The following is a 17500-nucleotide window of genomic DNA, read 5'->3' on the forward strand; positions in this document are numbered from 1 at the left end:
GGGTGTTGCGAGATCCGTGCAAGTTTGGATCATACATATTCTGAAACACTTCTACGCCGCACCTCTACTACTTTCCAAAAGGCTCTAGTTGAAGTTGCACTAGTTTTTATGGGTGGTTTTATGGTTGTAGTGAGAAATTTATAAGATCTCTACATTATTAAGAAAAGCATTCTTGAGAACCCAGCTAATCGTCTCTGAATGCAAGCGACTGTCCCATGAAACACGTTATCCAGGATTACCCGGTTATCATGAAGCATGCTCAATCAACAATTGCCAAGTCGAAACTCAAGATCAAAGGGCAGCCCAAATATATATATATATATATATATATATATATATATATATATATATATATATATATATATATATATATATATATATATATATATATATATATATATATATATATATATATATTTTTTTTTTCATTCAGAACTGACCAGACGATCGTAGCCATGATGCATCCATGCAACAAAGAAGTTAAGCTGTACAGATGGATTATATTAGATAGGGTTTAAACTACGCCGCTTCTGCCAAGTAGGGAGTGCCGTCTCTTATCACGCTTCTTCGTGAATAGGTACAACTAGGCCCGACCTCAAGGAGGAAGTCAGTGTGGTAATAGGTGCACTGAACCATATGCCTCAGATACCTTTTAAAAGATGATGAAAGAGAGATGACACAGTTTCCACTGAGCAGTGAAGCAATCCTGCATCATCAGGATGCTAGCATGGCTGAGCCATGCTAGCATCAGTAATATGAAATACATGTTCATTGAAACATTGGTCGTATACTTACCATGACACAATGTTGGGACCATGCAGGATATCGCCTCCTAAGAGACCTGCCGTTCTGCAGTAAATTTCCGTAGACGACACGCACACAAACACGCAGGCACGAGCACACCTCACCCGGCGTTCGTCTGCAATACACTGAACATCATCAGAGCTTCATTTACGCCGAAACTGCTTTAAGAGTGGCAAAGCTTCGTGAAACGATAACATCTGCTATAATTTTAAACTAATTTTCGATTATTATTTTTTTTTGTCTCATTTGAATTCTTACATCTTACTAACGCTACAAAAAACTTGAGACAATTAGTATCAGCATATGAAAATTCTCTTAAGATTTTAGTGATTCTCAACCAGGGGTAAATTTACACCTTGGGGGTAAAAAAATAATAGCAAGGGGTTAATAACTGATATACCTGATAATTGAATAATTCAATTAAATTTCATTTTGTAAAAAGAGAGAGAGAGAGAGAGAGAGAGAGAGAGAGAGAGAGAGAGAGAGAGAGAGAGAGAGAGAGAGAGAGAGAGAGAATATGCTAAGAATATGAGTGTGTGTGTGTGTGTGTGTGTGTGTGTGTGTGAGGGAGAGAAGAATGGCTATGATTTTTTTTTTTCTTTTTATGGAAGTAAGGGGGTAAATGGAGAAATACATCAAGCCGAGGGTGTTAATGATGGAGGAAAGGTTGAGCATCCTTGCTCCACACGTTAAAATTTCACACAGCCAATGACACTGTAGTTCTTGTAGACTGCCTCCATCTGATGGTGCTCCTCCTTCCCTTCTCTATTACAAAGAGAATAATACATTCTTCTCCCTGCACTTCCATCTTTCTCCTCCAAAGCATTACAGCACGAAATCAGGGACGGTCCTTGATTCATGTCTGTAATCATATTATCATGGACAACGGCGTGGACAACATTCTGATACTACGCCCACACTTTGTCCAATTAATAACATCTTGCGAGCCGCAAATATGCGCCCATGTTAATACCATGCTGGGCTTTGCCGATCTCTCACCAGGCGTCTACGTACTTGCAGTTGAGTAGATTGACTTAATTAAGTAACCCCAATTTGGCGGGTATTAAGTGCTTTCTAAATCTGACATAATGGCGTGTCCGACCAGTCACTAATTCATTGCATATAACTAACTTTTCATATGTAAGGTCTGTCGCTCTTTGAGCATAATATTTCGCTTAAAATAGGATTGAAACGCACCTCTCTCAAATATCTTTAATCCATCCCATGACTACAAATAATAATATTGGTAAATGACAAACTTGGATCTCCAAACAAACACCTGCCGCCCGCCCACTCAGGCCACACACGGATGTAAAACGCACCAATTCAACTGAGCCAGTGTAACTAACAGTAAAAAGATAAATGTATAGTAAATGAATGCATCCTCACGCTGTCGAATAAATTAGTTGCTGCATTGGTTGTTTAAACGACGAAGACTTGTACGATGCTTGTGAGCGTTTCAGGTGCTGGACTGGGTTTCATAGTCTCGTATTGGGATTACATCCGTGTCGTTCGCTAGCAGGAGGCACCGTGTATACACACACAAGATACATAGACTACAGACCAAGGGTACAAACAAAGTATTCACTGGTTCCCGTCGGGACCAGATAGAGATGCTTCACTCTTAGTCTTTGACGACCAGTCAGCGCGGCGACACTTCGGACCCTCGTTCATGAGTTCCACCTGAGTGTCAGGCACAGCTACGCTTCAGATAAACACTTCTACATCAGAGACGTGCGATTTGGTTCATGTATCATTGGAAAAAAAAAGTTACAATCATAATTATCGAATTATGTGTGTGCAGATATGTATGTGTGAGTGTGTGTGTGTGTGAAAGAAATTGCTATCTGATACATCGGAAAAAAAGTTCAAGCACTCAGACAATGTACAGAATTAAAGTATAGAAGGATTATTGTACGTATTTATGTTTACAACAAGGGTCAACACACCTGCCTTTCCCTCGTTGCTTATCTCACGGAGAGCGAGTGAGAGAGGGCACGGGCAAGGTATGCATTTTAAGTACCATACGTACTAGTACCTAAGGGGTGAGGGAGCGACGGGGGAGGAAGCTTGAGACAAGGCCACACTTTACATAACCATCACTCCATTAGACTCAAGTGTTCCTCTTCACACATATTCCTCTTGACTTTTGATCCTCAGTTTTTTCTTTTTAGTTCAGTATGGTGTTTTTTCGTCTTAAAACCAATCATACACCAGTCCAGGAGAAGAACGACACCGCTGATCAAGGAATCAAGGCTCGGGCCACGCGGCGAGTCCTGCAGTGTATTTGTGACCAAGTGTAGCGCATCGCAACTCCACCCCTGGGTTTTGTTTGCGCTGTATCAAGGCGCTAGATGGTGATCGGTGACGGGGAGATCCACCCACCAAACTTGTCCTCCAGCGCCGCCGCTACCGCCAGACTCAGGTGGTCGTTCCCTGGAGTCGTCATTATCTGCATAAAGGAAGGAAAATTACTTAAACATAATCCGCTGATGCATAATCACTTCCATCCCACACGCTGAGGAGAACAATACGACACCGCGATAAATGAGCAGTGGGAGATAAGATCTGTTTCAGAGAAAATAAGATAAGAATGAAGGATATACAGGGACGGCTCACACGTGTGCGTATCGACCTCACGTGATACCCACTTGTATGCGTCATTGCAGATCTTAACAGTAAACAATTTTGTTTTAAGGAATGCAGACAAGAAAAACACAAATGGATCATAGTACTGCACAGTACCTGCAGTCCCAGGGGCAAGCCTTCCTTGCTGAGGCCAAGAGGCACGGAAGTGCTGGGCAGCTCAGTGGCACTGGCGATGGCAGTGAAGTTCATGTCCTTCCAGAAGCATTGGGGTTCCCCGTGGAAGGGCGCCACCTCAGGCATCACGGGCATCAGCAGCACGCCGTTCTGGCCGAGGATTTCCTGCCCCACAGATTATACACGTGACAACAAATGTTGAGGAAAGTCCTCGTAACATGGGGGAAATAACACGTGACTGCCTGACCATGAACTGTTGATACTGAAAAAAGGTTCTGATTAACTATCTGATCAAATGAAAAAAAAGAAAATTGCGATTGATTTTGACCAGCGGAACCCTGAGGAGCATCCCTCAGTGCACGTGCTAGGTTCAAATGACTTTTGAAGATTTCCATTCCGATGAAGCATTATTCTGACACACACAACACAGCTACTGGTGTAAGCTTTACTTAATATTCCACACTGTATATAGTCACTTTTATAATGTTATATCAGATTAACAGAAGCGGTAGTGTAGTGCAGTTCCTACGAATACCTAATAATGCGCTTAGATGTTTCCTGAAGTATAATGTTTCATAAACATTTTAGCAATATTATTGTTCTAGAATAAGTCTTAAGTGTTCTCATGAACTGACTCTACACACGTAGCCGCTGCTTGTGTGTAACAAAGGCAAGCTAATATATCACGTGCTAAAAAAATAGAATATATATATATATATATATATATATATATATATATATATATATATATATATATATATATATATATATATATATATATATATATATATATATATATATATATATATATATATATATATATATATATATATATATATATATATGAGACAAGCATGGATAAACTAGACTTCCTTCTTCATTTATTGTAAAATTTCACCTTCGCAGAAGGCATCATCGGGCAAAAAAAAAAAAAAAAAATAAAATAAAATAAGATAAATAAATAAATAGAATAAATAGAATAAATAAATAAATAAATAAATAAAAATTAAGTACAAAAATCATAAAATATCAGACTACAGTAGTCTGATATTTTATGATTTTTGTATTTAATTTTTATCATTTTTTTTTAGCCTGATGATGCCTTCTGCGAAGGTAAAATGTTGCAATAAATGAAGAAGGAAGTCTGGAGTATCCATGCTTACCTCATATATATATATATATATATATATATATATATATATATATATATATATATATATATATATATATATATATATATATATATATATATATATGCAATAAATGAAGAAGGAAGTCTGGAGTATCCATGCTTACCTCATATATATATATATATATATATATATATATATATATATATATATATATATATATATATATATATATATATATATATATATATATATATATATATATATATATATATATATATATACGAGTATATATATATATGTGTGTGTGTGTGTGTGTGTGTGTGTGTGTGTGTGTGTGTGTGTGTGTGTGTGTGTGTGTGTGTGTGTGTGTGTGTGTGTGTGTGTGTGTGTGTGTGTGTGTGTGTGTGTGTGTGTGTGTGTGTGTGTGTGTGTGTGTGTGTGTGTGTGTGTGTGTGTGTGTGTGTGTGTCTGTAACTCAAACAGGAATTAATTTTGTAATGAATCTGTGTTTGGTAACTATGAAAATTTCGCTCCCAGGGCCGGAATGGTGACCGCAGCGTTCTGTTTCACCGGACAGTCTCGGCATCGTGCTGGACTTGTGTTGCACCAGGACTACTAAACAACAAACTCCCTATCTTTTCATCTCCACCTTCTTCTCTTCTCTCTTTCATCTCCATCTCACGCACAAACTCACCAACATTTTTTTCTGAGCATTCCTCCAGTCGAAGCGTGGGTTCAGGAATTTTTTATAAAAATACTTCAGCGAGGTGGAGACGGTCAGTAGAGTAAAGCTATGCCGCCCACGTCCGCATACCCACCGCAGCCACTCCTCCAGCAGGTTGACGGTACCCTGTGGGAATGAGAAGAGAAAGGAGGAAACTAAGCAAAATACGAGTCTTTGGAAATAATAATGAATTATTTCCAGTGATCTCGAGACACAATACGAAATGCCCGAGGGCAGTCAGCAAGCGATCACCGCTGGAGGCACGGGAACCCCACCTTTCTGAGTCACTCTGTCTCCACAGGTGTGCCTTTCCTGGAGAAAGGCATCTGCCTATTCATTCCTTGCATAGAAACTACGAAGGCTGTCGCTGTGACAAGGAAATGTTGTGCAAGAAAGCAAAACGTTTAAGCTTCTGTTTGTTTACTTATTTATTTTTTAAGAAGCAACAAATATACTGTGAATAGCTCACCCTCACCTTACGGTTCTTCATATCGGTGAGCAAGCTAGGTTCGTCTTTGTTCTCGCCGGCCAGTTTGTTTAGCCAAATGTCCACTGCGTGCACCATGTCCATCGGCCACTGGAACTGTACAAATGCATGTTAATAATTTCGATGGATATGGGTTCAAAATTACATCTTAAGAAAATAATGCTGAAAATTGTTCCCACAGACAACATTAGAGTTAAGTGCATTAGGATCTCGTTACGTTGCTCATCATTACCTAAGGATATCATTTAACCTCAGCAATGTAATGTGCTTCTGTATGTACATCTATCATTCCAGTGTCTTTATCAATGAACAAATGCCTGAGTGGTGGGGCTCGAGGCAGCAGCGAGGAGTAGCTCACCCGGCAGGTAGTGGCACCGAAGGAGTTCTGCAGGTGTTGGTGCGCGGCGTGCAGGGCCTCGCGTAGAGACTTCTCCGTGCGGCGGCACCAGGGAGAGTCCAGCCCATCCACCCACCTGCTCGGTAACGCGTAAAGAGGAAGTGGGAGGGGGAGGGGAGAAGGAAGGAAGCTCGGTAATAAAGCAAACACATTCTTGGTGACAAGTAATGTTTGCTTATATGTTAAATAACCGTTCCCACTGTGGTGTTCATGCGCCTGGTTAGCATTTAGATAGTTGTTATAATCACCTGCGCCCACAGATTAGCATAACCCTGGCAGCGTGGACGCGTCATTTCACTAGTTACTTATGAGCTCACGTGGAGGAACAGGAGAGTTACTGGAGTGCAAAGGTTCTCAATGAAGCGGCAATTAACTGGTTGCAATTCAGTTGTTAGGCAATTCTGAATTGGTTGTTTCAACGATAACGATTCTTTTCTCGAAAAAAATGTAGTATCATACTTTCTCGTAAAAAAATAAAAGAAAATAATACTAACAACAACAACAACAACAAAAACAACAACAATAATAATAATAACAATAATAATAATAATAATAATAATAATAATAATAATAATAATAATAATAATAATAATAATAATATGGACTGGTACAGCAGTTGTCATGATAGCCTACCTGTCTATTTTCAACAACTTTGGAGTTTTATTCAAAATTTAATTGTATCTATTACTTCATTATTATTGTTATTATTATTATTATTATTATTATTATTATTATTATTATTATTATTATTATTTTCATTGTTATTACTATTATTAATTATTTATTTTTTTATTTATTTATTTTTTCTAACCATATCTTGAGGGCTCCGATGTCCGTGTCAGCCACCCTGGCCGCCAGACCTGCCGCCCTGGGCGCCATGCTCTCCAGGAACACCACCAAGTCCCCCACGGAGCGACACATCGGGCCTGCTACTGTAATTTTCCTGTTTATGTAATTCTTATACGGAAGACATCTGCAGCCGTCCAGTGACACCCAGCCTGTGGAAGGGAATATACATACCGAGCTGTGAATACCCTGAAACTCTCAACCTTTGACTTTACTTATATTTCGAAAAAAAATAAGATTGGTTTTTATCACAGATTTCAGTGATGCAGGGGAACATTAAGCACAGAATATTCCACATCTTGTGCCTCACCTGATGTTGGCTTGTGGCCAAAAGTGCCACAGTAGAAAGAAGGGATCCGTATGGAGCCAATCAGGTCAGTGCCAATGGAGAGTGGAGTGCCACAAGAGGCCAACAAGGCACCCTGAAGGAGAAAGGAGGTGTGAATGTAGCAAAGCATCACCTGGCGCTGCACGCGGGTCGTGCAATGCCGCCCCGGAGGGATGCTGGTGATCCCTATGCTACGGGGCTCTCTGCTACCCCCACCTGATTGTCTGTTGCATCAAGGCGAACGGAACAGATCATTATCATAACACACACACACACACACACACACACACACACACACACACACAAACACACACACACACACACACACACACCTCGCCACCGCTGGAGCCGCCGGGGGTCCTGCTAACGTCGTAGGGATTGGCGGTGCGGCCATACAGGGGATTGATGGACTCGATCCACATGCCGAGCTCCGGCACGTTGGTAACAGCTAGCGGGATGGCACCTGGTAAACAGAGGAATTAAAGCTTAAAAAAAAAAAAAAAGAATATTGACACCGCTGAAGAATCAGAGTGAAAATAACCCACAGGCTGCATGCACGTTACTGGTGGAATAGATGATCAAATGTGGGTATGTGTTTGTACGCATATTGATACAAGAACTGCACCACGGAATGCCTTCCAAATTCTTTACTTGTATCTTAGAAAAAAAAAAAAAAAGAAAGAGAAAATAATGCAACATACGGACCCTTTACAATTTCACTGATGACTTTTGAAGGTCTAACCGATTCCTCAATCATCTTTCCCTCACCAAGTAAATGTGTCTCTCACTTCTGCGAGGTTTTACTGATTTCTCTATCTTCTTTTCTTCCTTATGTGCCCGTGTTTCTCTTTTTTTTCTACGAAACTTATTTTTCCAGCACGCCAGAGAAACGTTTATATAAGTTGATGACTGGGCAGCATCGTTACGTGAACTCTCCAACCCACCCCAGAAGGAGCGATGCGGACCACGAGTGGACCAGTCAAGCACAAGCAATTTACATCAGTAATAGTAAGAATATAGTACTCTGCAAAACCAGGACAAAGCCTCACCTGCCTCACGGAGTCGGCACACCACTTCTGCGTCCCGCTCAGCCTTCATGCCCCGTCGCAGCACCAGGCCGTGGGTGCAGCTCAGCCCTGGGGACACATCCTTAGTTACATACACTGCTGCTTTATACTTTTAACAGCTGCCACGTGGTAAACCTTTTGTCATTGTAGTGTAAAACTGATTTAATGAAACCACCTATAAAACATGCAATTAAAATCTACTGTCCGACTTTAATAAGGTCGGATAGAAAAGCGACCACTATCAAGAAAGAAGTTGAGGTCATCTAATGACCTTGCTCTAGTCTTGTTGACTTATCGGCCAGCGACACAAGCATTTTGTAGCACACTAAGTGTATTAATCTGAGGCGTCTAAAAGGTGGCAATCTCCACAAACACACACACACACACACACACACACACACACACACACACACACACACACACACACACACACACACACGCACATACACACACAGACACACCACCTGTCCGTGCACTATTTTACCTTTCACAAGAACGTTTTCTTTTGCAGTGAACGGCACCCCAAGCAGTGGCTGGGCCCGCCCTGTCTCCTCCCGTTCCTCCTGTGTGCATGCATCAAGCCGCTGGTCCACCTCCCGGGCCTCCCGCAGAGCAGCCTCGAAACGTTCATCAACGACAGCGTTAATGATGGGGTTGACTGCCTCCACGCGCCGCCGGAAAGCCTCCACGATGGACTCTGCACTCCTCTGAGAGATGGAATAAACTGATGGACAGAAGGGAGATGCCAAGCACACGTCTATTACTTTACTATAAAACTTTTCCAAACAGATGATGGGAAAAGACCTATGTCGATGCGTCTTCAGACAAAATCAGCTGAATTTTTATTCAGAAATCATGAACGAGAACGATGCAGAGCTTGATCAGGACTCTGACTCGCCTCTTACAAATTTTCAGTTGAATTTGTACCGCGACAGGGGGGTGAAATAAGGCGAGCGGCGATTTTATGATGGTGCACGTGACCGCGGTGATCCAACTTGTCTGGTGCCCTAGTGGATTTTTTCTAACTGTACTCGTATATTTAATCGTCTGTCTGCCTGGGATGACGCTCGGCTGTAGCTCTAAAATTAATCAGAGCATTTTTTTTCGAAAATACTCTCGATGTGATTCCCGCACAACATTCTTTTTGCGAGAATAAGAGTAGATTAACTTGCCCTGACTTAATTTAAGCTAAAGGCACCCTTAACGACTTGACGAACCATTATACGGTTGGAAAATACGAGTACGCTGCCCGGCCTGGTCCACTTCATACCAAGGATGAAATGTATCTCATCCTTGCTTCATACTGCTGATGCTACTACTACTATTACTACTGTTACGCCCCACCAGGCGGTAACGGGGGATCGGCGACTCCTTAGGGGTTGCCGTCCCCCACTGCTAACCTACGTTCTATCCGATCGGTCAATGGCATAGCATGTCTTTACCCCCGACACCTCTACCTTCATGTGTTGAGTTGGGCACGTGTACACTCTACACTTCTAGGCCGGTAATTCCCCCGGCTATGGCAGGGGGGGGGGAGGGAGCACTCTCCCTGTTCCCTTCCGGGGGTCACCGCAGCACAGCAGGGTCCCCCAGGGTCGCCTGTCGGCCCGCCCAATCATGTCTTAAGTTGGAGTACATCACCCTCGACGTTGTTGCTCCTGCGGTGGCCGGGACGTGAACGAGCCGATGCTGTTGCACTCGGGACGCTTCCACTTGCAGATGTCAAACTAGTTCGCTGCACACTATCTAGTCCTGTAATACACTCCAACTACCCCTCGGGATGCCGGAGGGGTCAGTGACGGAGGCACCGACGGGGAATGTCCCCCGGCGCGCCGAGAGCACAAGCGTCCGCGCTCCCTGAGTCTGAAGACGGAGCACTGCACGTTAGTCTTAGTCACTCACGAGGTGCCGAGTCGATCCTCCGCGAGGCACTGACGGAGAGGCTTCCTGAAGGCGGAGATCGCTGAGCACACGGCCTCCGCTCACCAGAGTTACTTTGTACTGGTGTGTCCTCGCTTCCCACGAGGGTTGTTGTTATTCCCAGCGCCAGGCCCACTGTGCTGGATCAGCAGTAGTTTTTTATGTAAACATAGGCCCCTCGCCTGCATCTACTACCCTCTCACAGCTCATGTGGTATGTGTATAGGTGTGTGTGTGTGTGTGTGTGTGTGTGTTTGGGGCGTAACTACTACTACTACTACTACTACTACTACTACTACTACTACTACTACTACTACTACTACTACTACTACTACTACCACACACTGAGATTTGGTGTCCTGTATTCGTAATACACCTGGCGTCCCTCAGGGAATGGTGAGCGGAAAGGACTTATCTGGCATAAATGAGACATACCACCCCTGTTAACCAAGGACGATGAGCTGTGTACCAGACGTATGACGAATAAAAAAACACTATAAAGATGCACAGACAGATATCCATTGAGAAATTATCGTCATGGGTTGCAAGCATTATTTGCCATTGATAGCAGCACGAAATTCACGGTGTTGAAGATATGTGGCAAGGACCAGCGAGATGATATGTATTGAGACAGACGACTGAGTCATCATGTACCTTGTACGAGTAGCCAATTACTGTCAGGATCACTCTCATCTGCCTCTATGTGAATGCAGTGGCCGGATTCACCGTGTGGCGAGGACGAACTCCACGACTCACCGGGGGGAGAGCAGCTGTCCTCGTCACCCGCCTCGTGGCCAAGCTCGCCGGAGGAATAATTTTCACGCGCTTTCGTATTCTCGCTCTGCTCTAAAATATTGGAGTCAGATATCCCACAGATGATTGTCCCGAGGTGAGAGGAACATGTCGAGGGCGTTCAATGAGCGCCACCAGGGCCTCCCTCACAGTCTGAACGCTGGCAGGAACTGACCATAGTGACATCCTAATTGGTGTTGGTCTACTTCAGTTCAAGAGCTCTCTCTCTCTCTCTCTCTCTCTCTCTCTCTCTCTCTCTCTCTCTCTCTCTCTCTCTCTCTCTCTCTCTCACATATCGCTTATCAATTGTAGTACTATGTTGCATAACAGTGACAGCGAGCGAAACACTTTCACTTTCTTATGTTCCTTGTTCACAGTCTCAGGGCAAATGTAAAAATAGATAACATAATGGATCAATACATAATCATAATAATAATAATAATAATAATAATAATAATAATAATAATAATAATAACAGAGCAAACTTTTGTGCGAGTCTGTCAAGCCTACATACGCACTGTGCCGTAACCTGGTACAGCACAGCGGTTCTCCTCTCTGCCACTCTCTCGACTTTGCTTGGCGGAAGAGAATATATTACTCACCTTCCTCTGTCGTATCCACAGCGCCAGGGTGCAGGCAGACTGCACCAGCGCTGGATCGTCGATTGGCGGCAAGAGAAACTTAGTGGGTCCCGCTGGCAACCACAGAAGTCTGAAGACGCATCGCACCGCTGACAGGTATAGCCACGTCAGGAAGGAGATGATAACACTGTGTAGAGAGGAAATCATGAAACCGGGGCGCACATCAAACACTAAGGAGGGATGATTGCAATCCGACTTAAATAAATCAAAATCGATATTATTCAGATTAAGATGTTCCAAGTGTGTGTATTTAGAGATCAAAACTCCCATTGGAAAGTGCAAGCTTTGCTCTCTTACAATATACCTGCATCAACCGTGTATACAAATGAGAGATCAGCGTATGTCACTGACTTTTCATCTGACTTCTGACCTGATCTCGGTCTGGCCAGAAGTCACTAATTAATGTCATACGTAAGTACAAAGTGCGGCTTTCAAGTTATTTCCTGAATGCGGGCTAAATGAAGCATATGGATTGGACTCGGGACATAGCTGGATCGAATATCGATTAAAACAAGTGGATTATAAGTGAAAGGAAGAGAATGTTACTTATTTTTCCATATCGTCTTTTAAATATACAAATGATCATTGTATAAAAAAAAAAAAATTTTCCCTTTCACTCTTCTTACTCCATATTTCATGTCTGTTGAAGGCTAAAAGTCAAAACAACAATAACAACAACAACAACAAATCCCCTCGTGCGCATGCACTAAAAACTTTGATAAAAAACTTTGGTAATCGTGAAATCAGTTTGAGGGAATAGGTGATCGAAGTGATATGACCAAGAAAATGCACGGTTTCGTAAACAGGTTTGATAGAAGAGAATGGAGACAGACAACACAAGCTGTCATATAAAGAGCATGAAATTATAGTAAACACAAACACGAGAGAGAGAGAGAGAGAGAGAGAGAGAGAGAGAGAGAGAGAGAGAGAGAGAGAGAGAGAGAGAGAGAGAGAGAGAGAGAGAAATGATTAGTCTTTCCGGTCAGCTGTAGTGAAGGAAGCTCCCTTGGCTGTAGTGTTGAAGCACAGCGGCAGGCTACTGACAGCCACGTCATCATATAATAGAAAATTCTGTAAGTCACTCGGTCTTGAATTATGAACCAATTATATATCTCAGTCTATAAGAACACTTTAAACCAATAGCACAGTAATGTTATTGAGGCACTCTCAACGTGCTTGATGGGCAACTCACCTGAGCATCGCGGCAGCCAACTATTCCCAGCGACTGCTGAAGCCTCACTGATGCCAAGACCGAGCGCCGAGCGGCCGGCGTGTGGGGGACTGAAAGGAGCGGCCGGTCGGGTAAACAGAGATCCACGTGATCATTCAGATGTTTGGAGGCGGGGAGCGATGACATCATTACGGGAGACCACTACAGTACCCTTGCCCGTGGTTGAGGCAGTGGCTGCGGTTTGATGGCGGGCACGGAGCGACGATACTGCGAGACACGTGAAGTTCAGCAGGAATTACGAGTAACAAGCGGGACTCCCTTAGCAGTCAGTGTCAGGTTACCATCATATACTTGCCAGAACATCATGTCTATCCTGTGCTAGAGGACAGGTGTGGTCAAGGAAAGTAACCCTTCCATTAATAGTACTGCGAAGTGGAGATTATAAAGACTGTAACTTGACAGTGGCAACACTAAAAATTAAATAAATAAATAAATAAAAATTAAAGAAAGGCAGTGGGGGTGTAAACTAGTGTATATTTATCCATCTTGAAATTCACGCAATAGGTTAATATTTACAATAATTCCTTACTTTGCGGTTGAACACTGACATGCTACCACTTACTGTAGTGTATGTCTGTAAAAGTTTTAGACCGCGCCCTCTTATAGTTAACTCACAAAATACGCGTTGAAATCAGAGGTGCCTCTCCAAGTTCACAAACTGTGTACACAGTACGGCTTGTTTCACACACTATGCGCCTCAGGAAGTAGTTCATATGTGGGAGAAATAATAAAGTCTTTTTTTTTTTTTTTTTTGGTCAATATATAACCTTAGCTTGTTTGTTGTATCGAAAGTACTGAACGATAAGCATTTTATTATGAACATTTTATTATGAGACACATTTTATTTACGGGATGTATAAAGGACATTACGAGGGTATTATTCCCCGCTGCCCCGTCAGAGAGGATGTCACCGCGCCATACCAGTTTACTCCAGCCGTCATCATGTGATCATGTGATCTACGTTTATTGTTATGCCTTTGAAAATGGGCGCTTTCATCTTCACAACCTTGAGGTTTGGCACTATCAGTACAGGAAACTTGAAATATATGTAATTTTACTGGTACTGTCATGGGACAAAATAGCAATAAAAAAAAAAAAAAAAGGGAGAAAACAATACCATCCAAATAATAATAATCCCATGAAATAAATTTTATAACCTAAGGAACGGTCATGAACATAAAAATTCACTTTCTTCTTCGTTATGTGAACAAAATTTTGTATATAATTTTGGAATCAGTAAAACTTTAGAACAAGAAAATTAAATGAAATTTAAGTTACAAATCGTTAAATTAGTTATTGATATTTGGGGATGGCGCGGAGTGATATCCCTTGGTTTACAAGGCACCTGGAAAATAATAATTTTCCCGGATTTTCGTGGGCCAGTCGCAAGAAAATCCCAAGCATAAAACATTGTAGGTTAAGAGAAAATATACCAGAAGTGATGATAATATCTATTTTGAGAGAAATTCTTTGTTAATATTTAAATCCAAAAATTATTAGTAGACAGTGTTAAAATCCAAGAATACGTGGGACCATTAGCAAAATTGTTCGAGAATAATTTGCGAATGTAGAAGGGGTCTAAGCTATTAAGGATATTGCATAATTATGTCTTTTAATATAGGCGGAGGATTAGTTTTTTGGGGAACCACGTCCTATGTAAGCTTCAGTGAGAGTTTCCGGTGTCAGAGCCTAAGTGGTATCGTTGTTCACAGGTATGTTCTTCATGATTGTTGAAAGGTGGCTCATATGAAAATAGCCATTTTTTGTATCTATATGTATTAATTATTTGTGTGAGAGCCTAACTGACATCGTTGTCCGCGGAGAGGATGTAAAATTTCCTTTGCCAGTTATTTATTTATTTATTTATTTTATTTTATTTTATTTATTTATTTTTTTTTTATGGGGGTCGGGGAAACAAAGTTTCGAGTGTAAACAGACTAGGGTAAATTGTTCTTTGATAAGTTAGGAGTCAAAAATCTGTGATACACATACAATGGAATGTAACACCTACACAATTAGGATGTTTTCTACCAAAAATTAGGGTAAACCCCTGAGGCACCAGGTTAATTGTTATAACATATTCATTTAAGTTTCATTATTATGAACTGATTATTTATCATTGTTTCCGTTATAGATGGTCCCACAACTCCTAGGTAACAGGACAAATTTCTAAAAAAATCATTGCGAATCAGGAGAGAAAAATTATTTTAAAATTATTTGAAAATTATTTGTTAAATTATTTGTTAATTATTTGTTATTATCCTAATTGGTTGTCATGGAGTTTCCCAAGTGCCTTACAGACCTCCGGCTAAAACGCTGCCATATAAAGCAAGGTCAGAATTATTTGACAGAAACCATGACTGGTGGCAGCTAATCTTTCTATATCTATTAACAAAAACTAAAGCAAAACTAAATTGAATAATAAACTAAATCAAAGCAAAAGTAATTCAATACTAACTTTAAATATATACCCCAAAATTTAATAAAAAACTTTTAATCGAAACAGAAAGAAACAACACTTAACCTAAACTTAAACTTAACCCAGCAATTCCCCCAACTTCCCCTTAACAGTACGAAGTGTTTTCCTGCAAACGGTGACACGAAAACAAGTGGCTGGAACAGGACATAACAAAACACTTCCATAAAAATCTCTCTAGATTTTTTTCTATACCGCAAACATAATTTTTAAATTCGCGTATGTAAAAAAAAAAAAAAAAAAAAAAAAAAAAAAAAAAAAAATATATATATATATATATATATATATATATATATATATATATATATATATATATATATATATATATATATATATATATATATATATATATATATATATATACCTGGCACAAGGTATTTTTGACTGCACCATGCTCTAAATATCATGTGCGATATGTGTTTTACTCTAAAAAATATTTGATTAACATGAAAAGAACATTTGCCATAGTTTATAAGAGAAACAAGAAAAGTAATGACAAATGTAGCGTTTCTTGTTGTCATCCATCAAACTCATATTTTTTCTTTAGTTTTAAATCTAGAAAAGAAAAAAAGAAAAACATCAATGACATTTATCATTGCTTTAGGAAATTATATCTCAACTCCACTTCTCATAACGTTGACGTTAGGCATTTGCTTGCAAAAAATAAGTTTGGTAAGGTTTCAAGGAATAAAAGTACAGATAATAAAACTGATTACCACACCTGGGGACGTGGGAGGGGCTGGCGCTGAGATATGGGGATAGAAAAACTAATTTCTGAGCAACATTTATTTACATGAAAATGTATTTAAAGAGAGCGGCCCATGCCAGTGGCGACACACCTGCCAGTCCTCCCCCTGGTCCTGGCAGGTGTGCGGCTCCAAGACTGCTTGAGTGGCGAATCGAGGAAGGGACTTGAGAAGTGGTGATGACAAGCAGTGGTGGTGCGGAGATTGGTCTGACAGTAATTATGGTATTTATGAAACAGTGATGCAACAGTGTGTGTGTGTGTGTGTGTGTGTGTGTGTGTGTGTGTGTGTGTGTGTGTGTGTGTGTGTGTGTGTGTGTGTGTACTTCAGTTTGTCAAGTGTAAGATAAGGGTCAATATCCTTATGAACAGACACGTGAAGTCATCTATACATACAAATAAAAGAGAATGTTTGTTTTGTTTGCTGGTATGCATATATGACTCTGTCCCTTGAAATCTTTTTGTGGTGCAATTAATGGTGTGCATTAAATTCAGCCCTGACATCATCTTCCTCTAGCCATTACATTGTACCCACCCCATGTGTAATGCCTAGAGGCTGGGAATCTTTGATGGGAAGGATACCTGACGAGAAATCCCTGACGAGAGAAAATTACTGATGGGAGGAGCTCCTGACGAGAGGGGGACATAGCGAGAGGGAATCTCTGTCGGTTGGAGCCCATGACGAGAGGAATTCCCTGACGATGAGGAGCTCCTAACGAGAGAAAATCCCTGACGGAAGAGATCCCCGTTCAAGAAATTCCTGACAGGAGAGAACACCTGACTAGAGGAAATCCCTAAAGAGAACAAATACCAGATGGGAGGAGCCCATAACAAGAGGCGAGAGGGATTCCTAACGGGAGGAATTCCTTGGCGAGAGGGAACCCCCTACAGGAGAGAATCTCTGACAGTAAAGAACCCTTGATGGTGTTTCAGCACGTTTATGTCGGCTTCATAGAGGAGGAAAATAATCTCCCAGAAATAGCTTCAGGAGCAACAATAATGAATATAATACATTAAATTTTCAATAGAATAATGAAGGACATTATATTACATGAGCACCACAAAGAGAGTTGACACCTGTCAGTGGTAGGTACTGGTCTTGTATGGAATGTTGGCTGCCGAGCGCCGGTTACCTGTAATGGTTATC

The 17500-nt window shown here is 41.2% G+C and overlaps 2 protein-coding genes across 2 annotated transcripts in view; both read right to left on the minus strand.

Moving 5' to 3' along the window:
• LOC135103131 (piwi-like protein Ago3) overlaps positions 1-940 on the minus strand; it is a 35183-nt gene extending 34243 nt beyond the window's left edge. The window contains exon 1 of the mRNA XM_064009204.1: positions 796-940. The gene's annotated coding sequence lies outside the window, so the exon portion shown is untranslated. The remainder of the gene's footprint in view (positions 1-795) is intronic.
• Positions 941-2004: 1064 nt separating this feature from the next.
• On the minus strand, positions 2005-13220 carry LOC135103176 (fatty-acid amide hydrolase 2-like). Its single transcript, XM_064009272.1, has 12 exons — positions 13094-13220; positions 11863-12028; positions 9034-9256; positions 8532-8618; positions 7815-7945; positions 7465-7576; positions 7120-7306; positions 6270-6384; positions 5900-6007; positions 5395-5550; positions 3550-3732; positions 2005-3256 (listed from the first exon to the last, which is right to left on the minus strand). Exons 1-12 carry the CDS (start codon positions 13099-13101, stop codon positions 3155-3157), a joined length of 1578 nt encoding a protein of 525 aa, XP_063865342.1. The 5' UTR covers positions 13102-13220; the 3' UTR covers positions 2005-3154.
• Between the last annotated feature and the right edge of the window lie 4280 nt (positions 13221-17500).

This window comes from Scylla paramamosain, chromosome 1 (assembly GCF_035594125.1).
Source record: "Scylla paramamosain isolate STU-SP2022 chromosome 1, ASM3559412v1, whole genome shotgun sequence".
NCBI classification, from domain to species: Eukaryota; Metazoa; Arthropoda; class Malacostraca; order Decapoda; family Portunidae; genus Scylla; species Scylla paramamosain.

Coding starts and splice junctions, on each gene's coding strand:
- LOC135103176 (XM_064009272.1), bottom strand. Junction 7,307..7,464: donor TGGCCACAAGCCAACATCAG/GTGAGGCACAAG, acceptor TCCCTTCCACAG/GCTGGGTGTCACTGGACGGC. Junction 6,385..7,119: donor ATCGGAGCCCTCAAGATATG/GTTAGAAAAAAT, acceptor GTTACCGAGCAG/GTGGGTGGATGGGCTGGACT.